The 19,477-nt window shown below is 31.0% G+C and overlaps 1 protein-coding gene across 3 annotated transcripts in view; it reads left to right on the plus strand.

The window, feature by feature from the left end:
• Positions 1 to 19,477, plus strand: part of LOC107448222 (serine/threonine-protein kinase PLK4) — a 54,379-nt gene that overhangs the window by 17,172 nt on the left and 17,730 nt on the right. For all 3 annotated transcript variants that reach the window (XM_087164526.1, XM_087164528.1, XM_087164531.1), the window contains exons 7-11: positions 2,706 to 2,938; positions 3,024 to 3,112; positions 5,728 to 5,882; positions 6,057 to 6,282; positions 11,354 to 11,458. In XM_087164526.1, coding sequence (XP_087020652.1) covers positions 2,706 to 2,938; positions 3,024 to 3,112; positions 5,728 to 5,882; positions 6,057 to 6,282; positions 11,354 to 11,458 — 808 coding nt within the window. The remainder of the gene's footprint in view (positions 1 to 2,705; positions 2,939 to 3,023; positions 3,113 to 5,727; positions 5,883 to 6,056; positions 6,283 to 11,353; positions 11,459 to 19,477) is intronic.

Here is a 19,477-nt window from a genome sequence, read left to right on the forward strand (position 1 = left end):
ACTGCCTTTTCTCTTCACCTTTCACTGTTAAGGAATTTCAAAAAGGAATCCGTTGCTTGAAGAGAGGAAAGAGTGCTGGTCCTGCTGGCATCCTCCCTGAATTTATTTTGGAACTTGCCGTTAAAGCTAAACAAACAATCTTTAATTTTATAAACAAAACCTGGGGCGGTACTTTCGCAAGAATCTGGAGAAAGGCTGATGTTATACCTATTTTGAAACATGAAGACCCGATAAATATCCAAATATTTAGACCAATTTCCTTGACCTGTATCCTAAATAAGTTAACTGAAAGAATGGTCGTTGATCGGTTTCAGTTCTTTTTGGACTATGGTGGCCATATCTCTGAGAGACAGGCTGGTTTCAGACATGGATACAACACAACCGAACAAATTGTCAGACTTTCACAGCATATTAAGGATGGTTTCCAGAGGAAGCAAAGTACACTTGCTGCCTTCATTGATTTTAAATCGGTGTTTGACAGAGTTTGGACAATGAGCAGAATAACATTAAGCAGCTTTAGCATAACTTGAGATTAGCAACAAGTAAAATTAAATGACCATGTTTCCATAAAGAAAAATATTGTTTTAGATAATTTAATAAATCGGTAACAGTTGCAGATTGTTGTGTAATGTTACAATCTTTTTTGTCGTTTATGTCTTATTCAGGGCTGTGCTTAGGGGTGGTCAGGCGGCTAAAATTTAGGGCTGCCTAAAGTTAAAGACTGGTTCATAGTCACGTTCAAGTTTTTTTTTTCTCCCTTCACTTCCTTGTCTCGTTGGGGAAATTTCTTTGAATCTTTATAAACTACTTTTCTAATTCTATCTCTTTTCCAATAGAAAAAGTTATCTTATAGCCAGTTATTGGGGCATGTTAAAGCATGATAATAAATTTTTCTGCTGGGGTGTGAAGAAGACATTGCCATTGTCATCTTCTCTCATCTTGCTGTTTTCTTTTGAAATCAATGAATAAAGGTTTCCAGCTTCAAGAAAGACACTGAATGTTATAGTTATAAAAAAATCTTACTGATACTATTCCAAATTTTGTGATTGCTTTATTAAACTTTTTAACTATACCTGTAGCCATTGCAACTGAAAAGTGTTCATTTCGAACTGAACCTGATAAAAACATATTTGAGATCAATGATGAAAAATGCTTGTCTTTCATCTTTGGTATTTTTTTCGATTGAGAAAGATCTATCAAGTTCTTTGGATTTTTCTGTTTTAATAAACAATTTACCTACTCATAAAGCTAGAAAACTTTTATTATAACAAACGTATCCCTATTTTTTACTTACATTAATTTGCTAAATCTTGGATACATTTTCCCTATTCCCTGGATATATTATTCATACCAGTTTTTTAAATTTGTATTTCCAAATGTATCTAATTCCTTTACTGTTAGGCTGTTCTTATTATGCTTTCTTTTTTTTACTTATTGTTCCTTTACATCAGGAATGTACTTTTTAAAATAAGAACAAGAATTCAATGTTTATGTCATATAATTTAATTATATTATATTTTTTTTGCCCATTTGTGAATTGTGTGTAGAGGGCAACTTCTAATAATTATCCCGGGTAATGTCAAGAAAAATAGGAGCATGGTTGGTATGATTTAAAAACTTTTTACTTAAAAAACAAAATATTGACTTAAATCATAATTTTTTTTTCAATTATAGATTTATGCAGAAAATATTATTTATACAGTACTGCATTATCTAATATATTAATTAAGGCTGTGATAATAAATCACTGATATAATATCTCATTGATAAGTAATATTTTATTCTTAAAATGAGGAATAAATTAAGAAACAAAATATTATCTTTTTTTTTTATTCAAGCACTTAAATGTAGATAATAAGAATATAATATTTTAATTATAATTATTCTTTTAATATCATTTTCATATTTTATGTGCTAATTGTGGTATGTAAAATATTTTGTTTTACTATAAATAAATATATTTCAATTATACTCCTTTAATGTATATTTATATTTAAATATAATAAATACAAATAATTTTGAAACTTATTAAATATGTAGTTATTGTATCTACCAGTAATTAAAAAATGAAGACTTTTTCTGCCAAAAATAATTTATTTTTAAAAATGTTTTCTGTTCTGAAACTTTATTTTTCATTTAGCAAATTGATTTTCTGTCTTAACAATACATCAAGCTTTAGTGTTTGATAAAAGAAAGTACTAACTGACTTCACTGAATCAGTAATTAGTTTGAAATAATAAAATAATAATACTAGCCTTTTATTATTAGTAGTATTAAAAATTTCAGTTGCAGTATTATTTTAATTTATAAAGTATTTTTTCTGCATTTTATCAGAGTTTTAATCGTTAATCATGAAAATAATTTTTAAAAAAATCTAATGTCTGATATATATATTTTAAACAAAACATTATTTTGATGAATCCCAATAAATTGCCTTAATGTTTCATCCAGAGATCCTAAAAGCCTAAGCATGCCCCTAGTCTTATTACAAGATATACAAGATGTCGTATGTTGACCAAATATCCATTGCACCCTTTGCATTCCATATATATTTCTTAAATAATATTCTCCTTAATTTTCAAGCATTAGTTGCCTTCTATTATATTACTAATCTTTTTATACTGGCATAATCTGTTTTTGCTATTTTAATATTTTTGTGTAACATGGAGTTTTCATTATCTAAAACATTTTTCTTCTTTTTGTAGGGAAGTAGTGATTGGCACTGAGTACAGCTTTGGGATTGATATTTGGAGTTTAGGAGTTATTTTTTATACATTATTGTTTGGAGATTTTCCAATTAAAGGACAGTCTATGCAGGAAGTGTTAACAGAAATTGTTTTGACGAGACTAAAAATACCTTCTACAAGCAATGCTGAAGCACGAAAGTTACTTTGTCTTTTGTTAAATAAGAATTCTGAAAGGAGACCTGATATTTATAGTATTATTTTAAATTTATTTTTCAAATTTATTTCATTTTTTGTAACTTTCTACTTTTTTTCTTACTTTTCTTTTTTTTCTTTCAGAAATATCAAATCACATATATTTTAATAATGATAAAAAACATGAGTATTCATCAGAAACACAAGGTCAAGCAAGGTCAAGCAAACACAAGGTAATTATTTTCTATCTTTGTTGAAATAAGTTATCAGTAGATATACAGCAATGCTATTTTTACTTCACTCGGATAAATGTCATAAATAAAACTTAGACCAACTAAATTTTTGTTCAAATGAGATCTTTTTGAAATGAATGTAACAAAATAAATATTTAAATGAAATGTTAATGAGATTTTTATCTAATTTTAGATTCTTTACTAAGTTAGAATTGAGATTAATAATTTATTTAAATAAAATAGCTTCTTTATTTTTTTAAAAATCTTGAGTTTAATTGTTAATGTGATTCCGTGTTACTTTAAATAAATACATTGGTGATATGTAATTTTTAAAAGTTTGCGTTATTGTTCTTCTGCTAAAATATAGTTATAAAATAGTTAATGCAAGTAAACTAAAAGTCGAAGCCATAATGTCTATAAAAGCTCTTTAAATAATAAAGAGCATCATTTCCATGTTCAGATAGTTTTTAAAATTAGTAAAAAAGATGCAATTATTGAACAAGTTAACATCAAAAGTTTCTTTTTTTTTTTTGAATCTTATTAATTATGTTTGTAATTGTATCAAGCAGAAATTCATTATGCTTGCTACAATCAAAAGCATACTTAGGAATGAGGTGCTTTTCTGAATTTTATTTTATTTTATTAAGTATATTATATATTTCAGATTATTTTTAATTGTAATATTTTTAAAATACAATTTTATAAAAAAGTGCATAATTCAAGAAATATTGAAAAATATTCAAAATGTATTTAAAATTTAATCAATGTATATTATTTTATTTAATGCTGCATTATAAGTATTTTGATATGCTTAAAGCTTCATTGTGTTAAAAAAAAGGAAAAAAAGTATTATATTCAAAGTTGCTATTAAATCACTAGTAGTAAAACACAGTAATTATCAGAGCCTAATATTCTCAGAATTCAATTTCTTTTGTTAAATTTCCCCCAAAATTGTAGCATTTTTTTTATAGCTACATTGACTTTTTAAAATTATTTTTAGAAATTAAAGTTAAATTATTTGATAGTAAAATAATTTTTCCTGAACAAAGAAAAATTTTTTTGTTGTTGATATTACTCAAATCTTGAATAAACTAGCATATGTGTTAACAGTATTATAAATCAAAATATAATATATTGAATAAATTTACTTTTCACACAACACATTAGTTAATCCTCGTTCTTCTTTCTTGTAGGATTTTTTTTTCTGCACGAATAATTTTCCATCCATTTTTTCTCTTACAAAATTTTGTCTAGAGAGATATTCTTTCATGAAAAAAATTGCTAGCGTTTTTTCTTTTTTAGATTAAAAGTTTTAATAGTATTGCCGGAATTTTTTCCAAACTCGTTGGTGCAACCAAACATATTTTGCAGGCCTAGTAACACATGCCTTTACTTTATCATTTTATATACACATATGTATCCAGCCATATTCCTTTTCTTCTTTTAGTTATTTTAAAATATTTTTATATTGAAATATTTAATATCTTAAATTTTTCATGTGCTCCTAAAAATTTGTATAAATTCAACTAGAGGAAAAGCATGATCATTTTATTAATTAAATTGATACAAATGTTGTGAAAATACAGTTAATTAAGGACATAAAATAATACTAAAGTATGAGATTTTTCATGGGTCCTGACAAACAAATTGGGACTCATTCTTTTGCACATTACTAAAATGAAATTTGATATAAAATTTTTATTTGCATGCTAAATAGAAATATAAAGTAATATATAAGCATATCTTCCATTAATCTTTTTTATTATGTTAGCATAGTTATGAAATAAAAATTGGTATTTCTAAATTGTTTATTGATAACATTAATTAATAGTTGAAAACATTTTTATGAATATATTTTATATTAACATAAATACTTTTGATTTCAAATATAAATTATTAATTAACCTTGTTTATTTTTTTTTGGGGGGGGGGGGGGGACGTTAATTTAGAAAAAAAAAAGTTTTTTTTGTTTTTGAAAAAACGAAAACTTTTTTTCTCAACCGTGCTCATACATACTTTAAAACTGTTGTGTTCATGCAGTTTTGTATTAAATCTCAGAAATACAGATTTGCAGTTAAAATGCATATATGGAATCAATAATTCTTGTTTCATTCATGCTCTTTTGTATTTTAAAAATTTAAAGGAGGTGTTATTTTTTCTTCTTATTGCAGAAAAATTGTGTGGCTCTTGGCATAATAGTGACATCACATTTATTGATTAATTATTTTCCAGTGTTAAGGTATTCAATGATTAGGTGATTGTAACTCTTCAATTGAAGAATATCTTGTTTCTGTAATTGCATCATAAGTATTTTAAAACTGGTCTGAATTGAGAGAGAGAGAGAGGGATATCGATAGATAGGTAGATATAGGTAGATATAGATAGATAGATATGTAAAAAAATCTAACAAAGGTATTTTTAAATCTGTTTTTATTAGTGCCTAGTTTAACATTAAAAAAATATTTTAAATCTTTTATCTAAATGTTACCAATGTTTAAGGAAATATATGTGCTAAAAAACCCCTATATCATGATTTTATATATTCTGTTATACCTTTAAATATTTTTTTCTTTGAATTGTTGATGGCTGGGTGATTGGTTCTTTTTTATTTTCAGAAGGGCGGTATTGGTGCTAATTTTCCGCCAACATTTTTCAATCTGTTACAATCTGGAATAACAGATAGTGGGATTTCATCAAATAATGAGTGCTATCAACCTAAACAGAGACCTATGAAAATCATTGCTAAGAACTCTTGGGAAGATACAAGAAGGTGATTTATTTATATATTTTTTAAAATTTTCTTTAGATTGTATTTTGTATAAATATAATAAATGATTTTTAACATGTTATTTTTTTTAAAAAATCTTTTTACTTTTCTGTTACTTATTCTGCATAAAAGTGTATTTAAAGCAAATAGAGGCTTAAAAAGATATTCTATTTCTAGCTGTCTTTATAAAAAAATGAGTTTTAGTAATCCAGATCTTGTCAGCAGGGAAGAGAGTCCTTCTTCCCACTTTCTCTCAACTGGAGTTTCATATGCATCTAATTCTACTAGAAAGTCCCAATGTAAACGAACCTTAGAAGATGTCATTGCAGTAGAAGATCGACGAAAATTTATAATTGATACAATACGACTGCCACCTTGTGAACTGAAGAAAAAAAACGCCATTGTAAGTTTAATATGTAATTTGTTCATTATTTACTTCTTACTCCCTGGCACTGCTAGTTCATGTTAGGCCATGACCTTTCCAACAATTCTACTCTGCAGTTGTCTTTCTAGTGTTCTGGCTTTCCTATTACTTATTTTTAGGGACTTAAGGTCTCTCTCAACCTCATCTATCGTTTTTGTCTTTGATCTTTTCCGTCTTCTTTCATTATGGCATTGGCTATAGATCTTTTTAGTGTACCTGTTGTCATCCATTATTTCTATGCTTCTCAACCCTTGGATTTTATTTATTTATTTATTTTTTTTGGTTTTGTACAGTATCCTTTTCTCTAAGCATCATTTGAATTTATTGGTTTAATCTCTTTTGCCACACATCACTTTCTCTGTGACCAAAAATGCTTCTCGAGAATTTCCTTTCCCAGGTTAATAAAAAATTTTCTTGTGTTTTGGGTCAAGGTCTGAGTCCCTCTCCCATAAGAAACTGTTAGTCTGCTAATTTGCTCATTATTAGCATTAAAATTAATTACAATTTTATTTTTTTTTTAAAATAAGAGAAATAATTAGTTTTTTTATGTGATTTTTATGTATAAAAAACAGGGTTGATGGCTTGATTCAAATCAACCAATTTTTTCATTAAAAATCATTTATTTAAATCAAAAATTTTATTTTACTAATATAATATATAAATATATCCTTGAAGTTGTGTTTTTGGAAGTCTGATTTTATTAATGAAAGGTTTCATCTAGCAAAATAATAATTAATGGTTATGCATATAAATTATTATTTGATGTTCAAAATAGACTAAAAAATAATGTAAATATAAAAAAAGATTAAATGTAGATTAAAAAATATGAAGCTTTAAAATTATATTTTTCTATTATCTGTATGATATTTCAATAAGGTATATAAATTTAATTTTATGTTTACAAAAATACAAATATTTTTAAAACATTATTAAACAAGTAGTTTGTCTGTATAAATAATGTTTTGCCAAGAGTAATTTAATTTGTTTATTATTTATTTCATGCTTCCTGATCTAAATCAATTTATTATTCATTTTATATATCTAACTGAGAAAATGGGTATTTGTCTTTACAGATTCATGAAAATATTGTGCTTGAATAAAACTATGATTTTATTTTAACAGTGATGGGTTTGTAATAATTGCAACCATTTGAGTTAATATTAAGTGTTTTAGTTATAATATTATTTTTAAATAAAATTAAGCATTATAAATATATTTTGTCAGAACTTTGATCGGTATTTATATAAAAAAAAGAAGGAATTTTTAAAATAAGAATTATGATTTTTTTTTCCAACTCTGATAAAAAATCCAATGATTCACAATATGTTACATATTTTCAAATATTCTATACAGTTGTGGAGCAACCATCAACAGGAACAATATTACAATGGAAATACAAAAGAGAATCACTATAGCCAATAGATGTTTTAATGGAATTCAAAAATGCATAAATCTATTGTAATTCACTAAAAAAGAAGTTTTATTGCATAAATTTCTTTTAAGATCAATTTTAACATATGATTGGGATATTTGGACCATGTCTTGTATGGATGAGGTTATGTTGGGCATCTTTGATAGAAAGGTCACCAGAAGCATTTTTGGAGGAATTAAAAAAAAATGGTGTGGGGCTCAGATGAACAAATTTAGAGCTTTATCTTTCATATAACAAACCTGACATTTTAAACTTTATTAAACGACAAAGAATAAAATGGGCAGGCCTCGTTATCAGAATGGATGAAGACCATACAACAAAAAGAGTTTTTAATACCAGACCAGTTGGCACACACAAAAAAAAGTTTGGCCCAATTTGAGATATATAAATGACCAAGAAAAAAGACCTTCTGGTCTTAAAAACTCAAAATTGGAAAATGCTCTCAGGAATAAGGTTTGCCTGGAGAAAACTACTTGAGAAGGCTAAAGCCCACCTTGGGCTATTGAACTATTGATGATGTGGAGCAACCATAACCCGTTAAAAGTGTTAATTAACCCTTTCAATATGGCAAAAAATCAGTCCGAGTGCACACATTGCTGGGATAAATTATTTCTCCTCCAAGCTATTATTAGATAATATAACTTTTATGCCTAAAAGGTTGAAGGTCTTGGAGAGGCATAAATGTCTTCCATATCAGCGCACCATCAACAACAATGGTTTCACAAACTTCAATGATGGGACAGCATATGTCCCACCGTAAACCCAAAGAATCTGAATCAGGGTATGTCCCGGCCGGAATTCTGGAGTCAATATTTAATTTTTTTAAAACATTTTAATGATTATTTTAGGCAACGTTTCTTTATTAACATTTTCATGTACATTTGCGTTAACATTTTTACTAACATAATTATTTATAAACCTTTTTCGGTATTAACAGTTATAAAATAAGAACAGAAAAAATTGGAAGTAGTGGAGGAGCAACAGTATCTAAAGTCTGGGCGTCTTGAGGGTGTGGTACGGCTGGAAACAGCTCTTGCACAGTGCTACTTGCAAGAGGTGCTCACTATTTTTGAGTGTGCCTCTTTTTTCATTTTTGCGCACCATTCACATCTGCTCTTTTTCCCCTCAATTGGAAAATAGTTTCCAACATTAAAAAATCTCGCTGTTGATGATGACGATGACATAGTTTAGGAGGAAGAGTCCCTTTGTTTTTAACTTGCTTGCATTTCCAAATGTCAGTGGACTTACAGCAAAAAAAAAAAATAGGAATAGTAGTAAGGGACAGACGTCCCTTAATCAATTCTTAGTTAAACTGAAAATTTTTTAGAAAAAGTATTTTTTTTTTAATAAAAAAAATGTTTTTCTTTTTTAATGATTTCTAATAATTAAAAATATTTAATTTTCTGCAAATGTGCTAACTTTTTTTAAAATAAAAATTTAGTGCTAGAACACTAATGTTTATATAAAAAATATCATATTTGCCTGCAACATGTCTAAATGGATCATTGTATATAACAATTATCATTTAATAAAATTTTAGTCATATTTTTGTTCTTATTTAGGTAATTATTTTCATAGTTTATGGCAACTATTTTCATGCACTATGTTATTCCTTTATTTTCAGTGGCAACCCTGCATTAACAATCAAGGTCCTCAGTAATCTTTAGAATACCTTTTTCCACCACTTGTTGGACTTGTTATTTCATTTAAGTTTATTGTTGTAAAGCTGGTTTTGACTTCTTTACCATTAATCTATTAGACGAGGTTAGGGTCATTGTCACAGGATATGTAGTTGTCCTGATATTCCTGGCTTTCCTGATAAAAATGTTTTGTCCTCATTTGTCCCGATTTTTTGCTTTTTACTCTGTTATTACTGATTAAGTATGTGTTATGTACCATTTTTCTAAAATTGCATATGAAAATTTAAAGAAAAAGTGGATTTGTTGAATAAAAAAGTTTGGATATTTGATCCAATATGTTTATTAATAGTATTAGTGGTAACCTCAAAATTCAATATTTCCAATTAAGGGATCTTCTCTTACGAGGCTCCAGCAATAACATTCTATCCACAGGATTCACCATTTAAACCTTTTTGGAAATTTAGTCATTCTAAGGATACCTCAATGATTTTCTACTATCAAATTGTTATGGTGAAGAATTCAGGGGTCATATGTTTATTATTTTAAGCAAATGACTTGTAAGAGTTGCATAATCATTCATTCAACTCTTTCACCTGATTTTAAAAATTTATTCCAATCAGCAATACAGTTATCATATCATAGAATTTGAGGAATCACTTAAAGGTACTTTTGGTCAAAAGTGTTTAGTGACATATATCATTCACAGTGTTTTTTTATTTCTAGATTATTTAAAAACTTTTAAAATTATTTGATTACTAATCTATTACTAATTACTCAATTACTAATCAATTACTAATTTTAGTTAGTATGTACTGGTATGAGGGACTATTATTTAATTGATACTGATTATTCATTTTTTTTTATGTGGCAGCACTTTAAAAATTTTCCATCCATTGATTTGAAAATTGGGTTGCTCCAAGCCTTATTTTTTCAAATATTTAATGATTATGCAACTTAAGTATAAAGTTGGCTGTAAAAAATACAATTATGTCCTTTGTTGGGAGAAAACGAAATTACTTTCAGAACAACTCAATATTATGAGTTGTTCACTATTGTTGAAACTAGACTGGAAGCTGTTAAAACATTCCATTCTAAACAAAGTAACTCCGAAATTAAAAATAGTATATTTTATTCTTTTACTATAGAATTTGCTTTTATTACAAAGTAAAGCTAATTATACTTTTTTTAGTTTGCTGTTTGCTTTTTTATAAGTTTGTGGTATTTGTGTATCCCTAATTGTTTGATATATTTTGCCCAAATCATTTTATTTGGTTCACTATAAAGTCTGAAATATTATTAAAAGTTCTAGGTGTGGATTCTCCTGAGAGCATAATCTATAGATAAAAACTTTGTAAATTTATATAAAAAAGTAATGACAAATAATTATAAAAATGCCATTCACTCAGAAGTATAATTCATACTTTTGAGCTTAAACAGAGTAAATCTACATAAATGTATTCAAAGTTAAAGCTGTGTATTTATTTATTTTTTTAAACAAAAGTAGCGCTACAGAATTGAGACTTACATGTCAGTATTTTAAAAACTATATTTTTAGAATATTGCTTGAAATAATTTAGTTTTCTTTATGAATTGTTAAAATCATTAAAAAATTCAAATTTAATTCAGTAGCTTATGTTGATTAGATTAGAATTAAAAGCAATTTTTTAACAAAGGAAAAAACATTTATTTACTTATAAAATGACTACAGATTTTTCAAAATTACAAATTTTAAACCTTTGATATTGCAAGCTAACTTATTTCTTGAATTGGGAGGAAATAAAACATTATAAAAATGATTATTTGATGAGTCAAATGAGAGTTTATTTTCTTTAAAGAACTGCTGTAAAAAAAGCTTTAAGTTACAATCTAATTAACATAAGATGTGTGAAAAATATAAGGAAAATCTAGTTTTTTTAATAGAATCCTTACATAATGAAACAAATTTTAAGTAATTTACTGTATATTCTACTTTTTTTAGTATAAAATTAATGCTGAAGGCCAAGCTATTGCAGAGTATTACAAAGTGATACAACAGGAAAAATATATAAAATACATTCTTACTGTTGACCCAGAAGGAGAGTATGTAAGTTCTTTTTATATAGTTGTTTTTTCTATGAATTTTTAATGCATGTTTTTACGTTTCTTCAACAGAAATTTACAATTCTTTGAAAAAAGTAGTTTACTTAGTTGTAAATAATTGCTTAATATTTTGTAATAAAGTTTTCAGTGTCAGAAAAAGGTTTTTAAATTGTGTTATTTTTTATTGTATTTATTTTTAAAAAAAAGCTTTTTGTTCTAAACTTAGTATCGAAGAAAGCTTACTAAAAATAAATAGATGTACATGGGGGGAGGGATAGATTAGATTAGACTTAGAGGTTGGGCAGCTCCAAAGAGCACGGCACATTGACCAGCGGTCTATTGTACCCAAACCCTAAATCATGATTAGCATGAAAGCCCTATAGCTGAAATAAAATTCAGCAAGCACCTTACAGGAACATCTTGCAGTTCCCAGGTTTTGACGCAGTGCTGCTCTATATGCTCAAATCTTTGAGCAGAATAGATCTCATAATTAGGGCTGGGCAATGTCAGAATTTCGATATTGTGGTATATTGTGAGCTTCATATCACGATATTATGATATACCGCGGTAATTAAATTGTTATGTATATTATAAATGCTAAGACTATTTTGCAATTAAAAATTAATGTGTTTAAAGAGCATCATTTAAAAAAAATGGGGTACTTATCCTATATTAGCTCGCAGCATAATTATCCCATGGAATCAACTAATTATAAAGCATCATTATTTTAAAACAGAAAAATTTTATTAATATAAACATCAATTACTAATATAAACATCAACACAATTATAAACATCAAAACAGTTATAAACATCAACACAATTATAAACATCAACAATTATAAATATCAACACAATTATAAACATCACAAGGAGATCCGACAATCTCGGATATTTTTAAAATCAGAAGCACGCTATTCTCAAAATGAAACCAAAATCAGTAACTAAGTATACCATGGAGGGTTGATATAACGCGTGGGTGTTTGAAATACGATATCGCCAATACCACGGATATGACGCATGCGCTTTAAAGTCAAATGATACCACAATATATTGTAGGAGAAATTTCTAGCTGCCGAGAGGAGGTACCGTAAATATTACGCGCAAGCCTTTGAGTTCTTCACCCCTAAATCAGTCACGTGCCATACCAATACCTCCTAGATACCATACCATACCGCCACTTCCTCGCCGCCGGTCGGGCGAAGATATTGGCTAGCGGTGAGTACCGAGAGGTGCAGGCATACCGAAGTTCAATAACTCGGTATTGCCGAAGAATATACTTCCGAATATCATTACCGCGGTATCAAAGAAATACCGGTAAATGACGGTATTACGGTATATTGCCCAGGTCTACTCATAATCACAAAGTATATGTCGTGATGTCTCTTCTTCAAGATGACAACCCCGACAAAGGGAATTGGATTTAATTCCTATTATGTATAGGTGTCTCCTGAGAATGCAGTGTCCAGTAAGAAGACCAATGATCTTCCTTAAGCTGTTTCTATTAAGCTTTAAAAGCTCCTTTTGGACAGTCACGATTCAGATCATTAGCTTGTCTCTGACAGTCAGCAGCGCGCCACTGCTCATGGACAATTTTGCCACAGAGCTTGAATATGGAAACCCTAAATGAGGTGGGAAAAATTCCCAGTGCAGGCTCAGTGCTCCAGGAAATTGCATTGGAACCAGAGCCAGCCCTTGCTGCTTTTTCAGCTAGCTCATTACCACCAATACCCATATGTCCAGGTACCCAATGCAGAGATACCTTGTTATGAGTGGACAGATCACAGAGGACCGAGAAGCACTCCCACACTAACAAAGAGGGGAATTTACACCTTGACAGTGATAGGAGAGCAGCCTGACAGTCAGAACAGATGCGGATAGTCATATTTTGACTTCCCTTGTCTAAGCATATCCTGCAGCACAGGATAATGGCATAGACCTCGACCTGAAAAACAGTGGCATAGTTTCCCAAGGGAAAGTTAAGTTTGGTACCATCATTGGAGCAATAAATTCCTACTCCTGATTTGGGGCCAATCTTTGAAACATCAGTGTTGTACCATATTAGGCATTTGCTTTTAAGCCACCAAAGAGAATTAAACCATTTATCCCTAGTAGGAAAATGGATCTTGAAAGGCTTATGAAAAGCATATCTTAGTGACATATAGTCACTAGGCATAATGAAAGAGGGTTTATCCATCATTTGTGAAACAAGGTGACCCAATGACAAGCTTTTGGAATACCCTTTCCATAGGCCAAGGTACATAAGACGCTTTATGCCTGTCTGAGCTTCAACTTCAATGCGTAAGTTCAAAGGAAGAAGCCCAAGTAAGCTCTCAAGAGCAGCTGTGGGAGTGGTCCTGAGACAGCCTGACAGGGCTACACAGATCATTCTTTGTAGTCTATTTAGATTAGACCTTGCGGAGCTCAATCTAGTCCTTGACCACCAGAGGATTGCGCCATATGTGATAAAAGGACTAATAATCATAGAGTATATCCAGTAAACTATTTTGGGGGATAATCCCCAGTTTTTACCAATAGCATTTCTGCAGGACCAGATAATCTTCCTGGCTCTACTGATACAGTATTCAAGATGATAACCCCAATTAAGTTTTGAGTCAAAATAAACCCAGAGAAACTTAACTTTCTCTGTGAGATCCAATTTATAATCTAGGTAATATATGTTACCTAGATCAAGATGCCTTTTTCTTGTGAAGACTATATAACTTATCTTGGACGGATTAACAGATAAGCCAGAATCAGTGCACCATCTATCCACTGCTAGAAGAGCATTTTTCATGACATCAGAGACAGTTTTACCATATTTACCTCTGACAACAATAACTCTGTCATCATCATACCCGATACAGGAAATGCCAAGATCGGTTAACCGAACTAACAAAGAGTCCAACAAGAGAGACACCGTAGGATAGGAAACAAAACCCCTCCCTGAGGACATCCTGAGGTTGCATGCATTCTCATGCTTGCACCCAATAAAGAGGAACAAACATACCTAGAGGATAGCAAATTGGCTACCCACCTGGTAATTATTGAATTTATGCCTCTGTTCCCAGGTGCATCGATGATAGTCTCAACAGGGACTTTATCAAATGCAACTTCTATGTAAACTGCAAAAGAAATCTCTCTATCTGACATAGTTTTCTCAAGCAGGAAGGAGAGCACATAAAGAGATGATTCTGTTGACTTGCCAGGCTGATAAACATGTTGTGTGGTTGACAGTGGCTTATCTATGAGCACAGTGTCTCTGAAATATCTGTCAATTAGCTTTTCGATGGCTTTCAACAGACAGGAAGTGAGGCTAATTGGTCTGAATGATTTAGCCTCAAAGTAATTCTCCTTATCTGGTTTTAGTATGAAAATTACCCTGGTATCCCTCCAAGAATATGGTATATACCCAAATGCTGTACAGGATCGGAAAATCCTGCACATAATGGGGGCTAGTATGTTCACCCTCTGAATAAGCATCATTGGTATGATGCGCCTGGTGACTTGTAGGGCTTAAATGAATTGATAGCCCATATAACCTTTTCATTTCATAGGAAACCACCATCTTGGCTGCCTCCCAGTCATACTTACTACAAGTAGTTGTAGGATTAACATGAAGATGTTCATTCTCTACAGGATGAGATCTAGGGAAGTAAGTTTCAAGTAGTTCTCCAAGAGCCTCTTCCCCTGATTCACTATATCTTTCGTTCGTAAGACGGATGGCATTTAAATTGCAATTAAAGTCTTTAGTAAGAATTTTTGCAATTTTTTCGGTGGCAGAAGTAGTGTTGATGCCATCGCAGAAAGTCTGTCAAGAGCAACATTTAAATGCTCTGATAGCTTTATTATAGGCAGTTAGAGCGTTTCTGTAGGACTGCCATTCTCCAGATTTCTTTGCTCTGTTAAATAACTTCCTACATTTCTTATGTAATTTACTAAGCTCAGAGGACTACCAAGGAACTCGTCTTGGGGAGCTAGTAGACGTAACAGTACATGAAATATGATATGAATTGAGTATGATCTGTTGCACTTGGTCAACAGACCACTCCACATCATTTACATTATTGTACTTACCAGAGAAGCTCCATATCTTCCTCTCCAGAGTTGCTCTAAAGGAACCACAATCAGCTGTTCTGGGGTTCCTCCTTATGACCTTCAGTCCTGAGAGGCCTTTAATAGAAAAAAGTAATTAGTTGGTGATCTGAAGTAGTAACTGCCCCAGATAGCTTCCACTCAGTAATGCAATCTATAGAAATAGAGTTACATAAAGTAAGCTCAATGACTTCCCTTATGTTACTTGTAACAAAGGTAGGTTCATTGCCTTTATTAAGGACATACAAATTAAAATATAAGATATGTTCCATAAAATATAAGATATGTTCCATAAGTACATCTCCTCGCTGGTTACAATCACTGCTGCCCCACACTGTGTGTTGAGCATTTGCATCACAACTGAAGATGAATCTATAGCTTGAACTACAGTGGCCAATTAGAGCCCTAGTAATATCAGCCAATGGGTCCTTCTTCTCATAAGGAAGATACGCAAAAACAATGACAAAGTCAGAAATTGTCTCATTGTCATAGAATTTTAGCTTTACAGTAACTAACTAAATCCCTGTTAAGAAATTTGACAAGATTAAGGGCATTTAGATTAGACCTAGCCATTATGCAGACCCAGGGAAGGTCACAACGGGTATCATAAAAAATATTAAAACCTTTAACATTGAGACCCATGATTCTACCCTTACGGGTCCAAGGCTCTTGTATAAAAGCAATATCTAGTTCTCCATCATTTAACCTTTTAGCCATAAGGCTAGAGGCAGCAATCCTATGATGGAGATTAATTTGACCAACCTTGATTGTTGCCACAATTGGTTAGCAGTATGAGTGAAACCAGAATGGCGCCTACCTACCCTGGTTATTATTGGAAGAGAGATCTTCTTAACAGCTCTAATGCTTCGTCGACACCAAATATAGAAGCTGGTGTGTCAGGTCGTAAGGTTGCGTCTGACCCGGAGTCAATCAAGATCCCAAATTGAACTTACCTTGGAATCAGGAGAATTGGCCTTCCAAGGTTCATCCTCCTGATCATTAGGTTCGACAGAGAGGACATTCGATGTTGTTGAAGCCTCAACTGCCTTTTTCCTATTAGGATCGTGGATAATCTTAAAGACACCACTCACTCAAATGAGTGCACAAAAATTTGCTCTCGCAATAGCTTCCACATTTTCAGGCTCCACCTCAAAGATCTATCTAGAGGTGCCCGGTCCCGCAGCACTTTGCAGAACCCTCCACCCCATAGACTTCAACCCTGGGTTTAGTCTCTAAGTCTACGATGCCACAAAAAGGTGCTCTGATCAGAGAATTGCTCTCTGGTCTTAAAGGCTACCTTCACAGGCTTGGGTGGCTCATAAGCACTTAAAACTTTAAGCATGAGGTTGCCCAAGGCCCTGTCATTAAAGTGGCCTCTAATCCACCCTACCATGTACTCGTTACACTGCAATACTAACGCTCCTCTTTGGAGGTGGTTGCTGTAGATTTCAGGCATTTTTTTGCCACCAGGAATGGCATCAGTCTGCGCTAAGATCTCCATAAGGATTTTGTTTGAGTCTTCCAGAGAAAGCTTGTCCGAAGGAAAGTCCTCCCGGACTATAGCAATCTTGGTCGACTTAGCAGCACAAGCAAAAGAGACACCGGATTGGAGGCTCCCAGTTGGATCCCTCTCTCCAGCTCGTCTATCCCCACTAGGGGGAACCACTCCGCTGAATTGGGCTTTCCTCCCAGGAACAACATCTTCCCTGGGCTTCTTTTCTTTTTGGGTTGGCACATTGTGTGAGGGAGTTGCATCAGAAGACCTAGGTCTCTTAGCTCCGCCACTCGCCTCAAAGGCCCTCATTTTCCGTAACTTCTTTTTCCGGCTCTTGGACAATCCAGTGGCGCCAGACACACTGTCCCCTGAGTGCCTCTGGTGACCAGAGACTCCTACAGAGGAAGGACCTGTGCCTTTGGATGCCTCACCAGCTTTCGAAGTAGACTGCAAAGCAGCGATATTAGCACTGCTGGGCTCACCCGAGGACTTACCATGTGCTACTGGAGACTGTAAAGCACTTTTCAAACAGGAACCTCTGCCTAATTCCTGAAGGCATCCCTTGTTAACCGGCGTGACGGATGATGCCGTATCCAAAGCTTTACTATCGCTCATCATGTTGGTTGCCTGCCATTTAGTTACCCAGTGAGGGGTATGCAGGGGGCACCACGTGGAGGTGGCAGGCATTACTCCCCTGGGGGTGGACCAAATAATGAAAATACTTCTATACTAACTCATTTTTTGATATTTCTCACTAAATATTTAGAAAACTACTTTAAAACTTTAGAAGTATTTAAGCCATGCAATTTTCTCCTACATATCAATAAAGTTTAAAGCTTTCAGAGGTTTGAAGAAGTGGCAATAAATTACAAAGGAAAAGAATGTTTTTGAATAACCTATGTCAAAAAATGCAGAGAACTTGTAAATTATGTTGATTTTACATAAAAAGAAATCCAAAATTTCGTAAACCTGGCTTAAAAATTCATGAAGATATGGACATTTTTGCAAAGGAACTAATTGATGTTCTTACTATAATGCAGAAATATTCAATAAAATTCGAGAAAAATTTTTAGAGTAATTTTTTATTAATAATAAAAATATTTTAAAATTTAACAAAATTCATTAAAAGTTGCACAAGTAATTTAAGTACTAATTATTTAAAGTACTTAAAACAAGTAATTAAAGTAATATTTTCATACTGCTCATGTATGGAAAGTATTTAAAAAAAATTTGTTCTTAGTTTTGTTTTGAATTGTATTAGATAACTTATGTAAAAAGTCAGATTTGAATATCTTAAAAATTTAAAGTTTTTTTACAATTTTCTAAGCAGTTTTTTTGTTCTTTTATTTGGAAAGAGAGCTTAAAATGGTAAGAGATTTTTCATAAATTTAATTTTGTACCATTAAACAAGATTTATGAAGAATGACCGGCATTATATCAGACCACACTCTATTAGATCATGTTTTATGTCACATGTTTCATTTCCTAATACCATTTTGTTGTCTGTTCCATCATTTAAGGTAATATTATGTGTTACGAATTTATTTTTTTTAGTGATATAAAATGAAAATTGAGGAAAACCCTTTATCATTTACAGCTTTCAATAAGAAAGTACAAAAGCTACTTAGAAATTTGCTAGAAACTTGTTACATTTTCAAGATATTCAAAGTTGCCAAATATGATTCTAAACAAAATTATGGAGAAATTTTTTTTTTTTAAATGTTTTCTGTGCATGCACAGTAAGAAAGGAATACCTTAATTACTCATATCTTGTGCAATTTTTTTCAAATTTTAAAATGATATTTTTATAATTAATTGAAAATTGTCCAATTTTACTGAATATTTGGAATAGCGTGTTCAAGAACATTCTTTTTTATTTGTAATTTATTGCCTGTCCCTCAAGCCTCTAAAAGCTTTACATTTTATTAATATCTATGAGAAATTGTATGACTTAAACACTTCTAAAGTTTAAAACAATTTTCTTAGTATTTCTTGAGAATTATATATATATATATATATAAAAATGATTGAAATGATTAAAAAAATTATCATTTTGTCAAATCCCTAAATATACTTTACAACTTTTAATAATTTATGAAAAACATTTTGTCTTTTACATATGAAAAGGCAATCCATTGAATCAAAATTTTATCTAAACTTTTTATTTTCTCAATTTTTCATTTCATATCTTGTAAATGCTTTACTAAAATTTTTTCATTCCTTTTACACACACATATATGTAACATAAGAAGCTTCTATTAATCTTTTTATGTTAGATTCTTCGCTATAGAGCAACTCCTATCTTATTACTAATTATTTATTCAAGTCAAAATGCTTTCTCACACTTTTAAAAGCCACATCCTGTTTCTAAATCTATTTTTGGCTGAAGTATGCCTACAAGACATTTCTCCCTTTAAATTTCGTGAGAATCATT

The sequence above is a fragment of the Parasteatoda tepidariorum genome, chromosome 1 (genome assembly GCF_982258835.1).
Source record: "Parasteatoda tepidariorum strain Cologne lab strain chromosome 1, Ptep-v5.0, whole genome shotgun sequence".
NCBI lineage: Eukaryota > Metazoa > Arthropoda > Arachnida > Araneae > Theridiidae > Parasteatoda > Parasteatoda tepidariorum.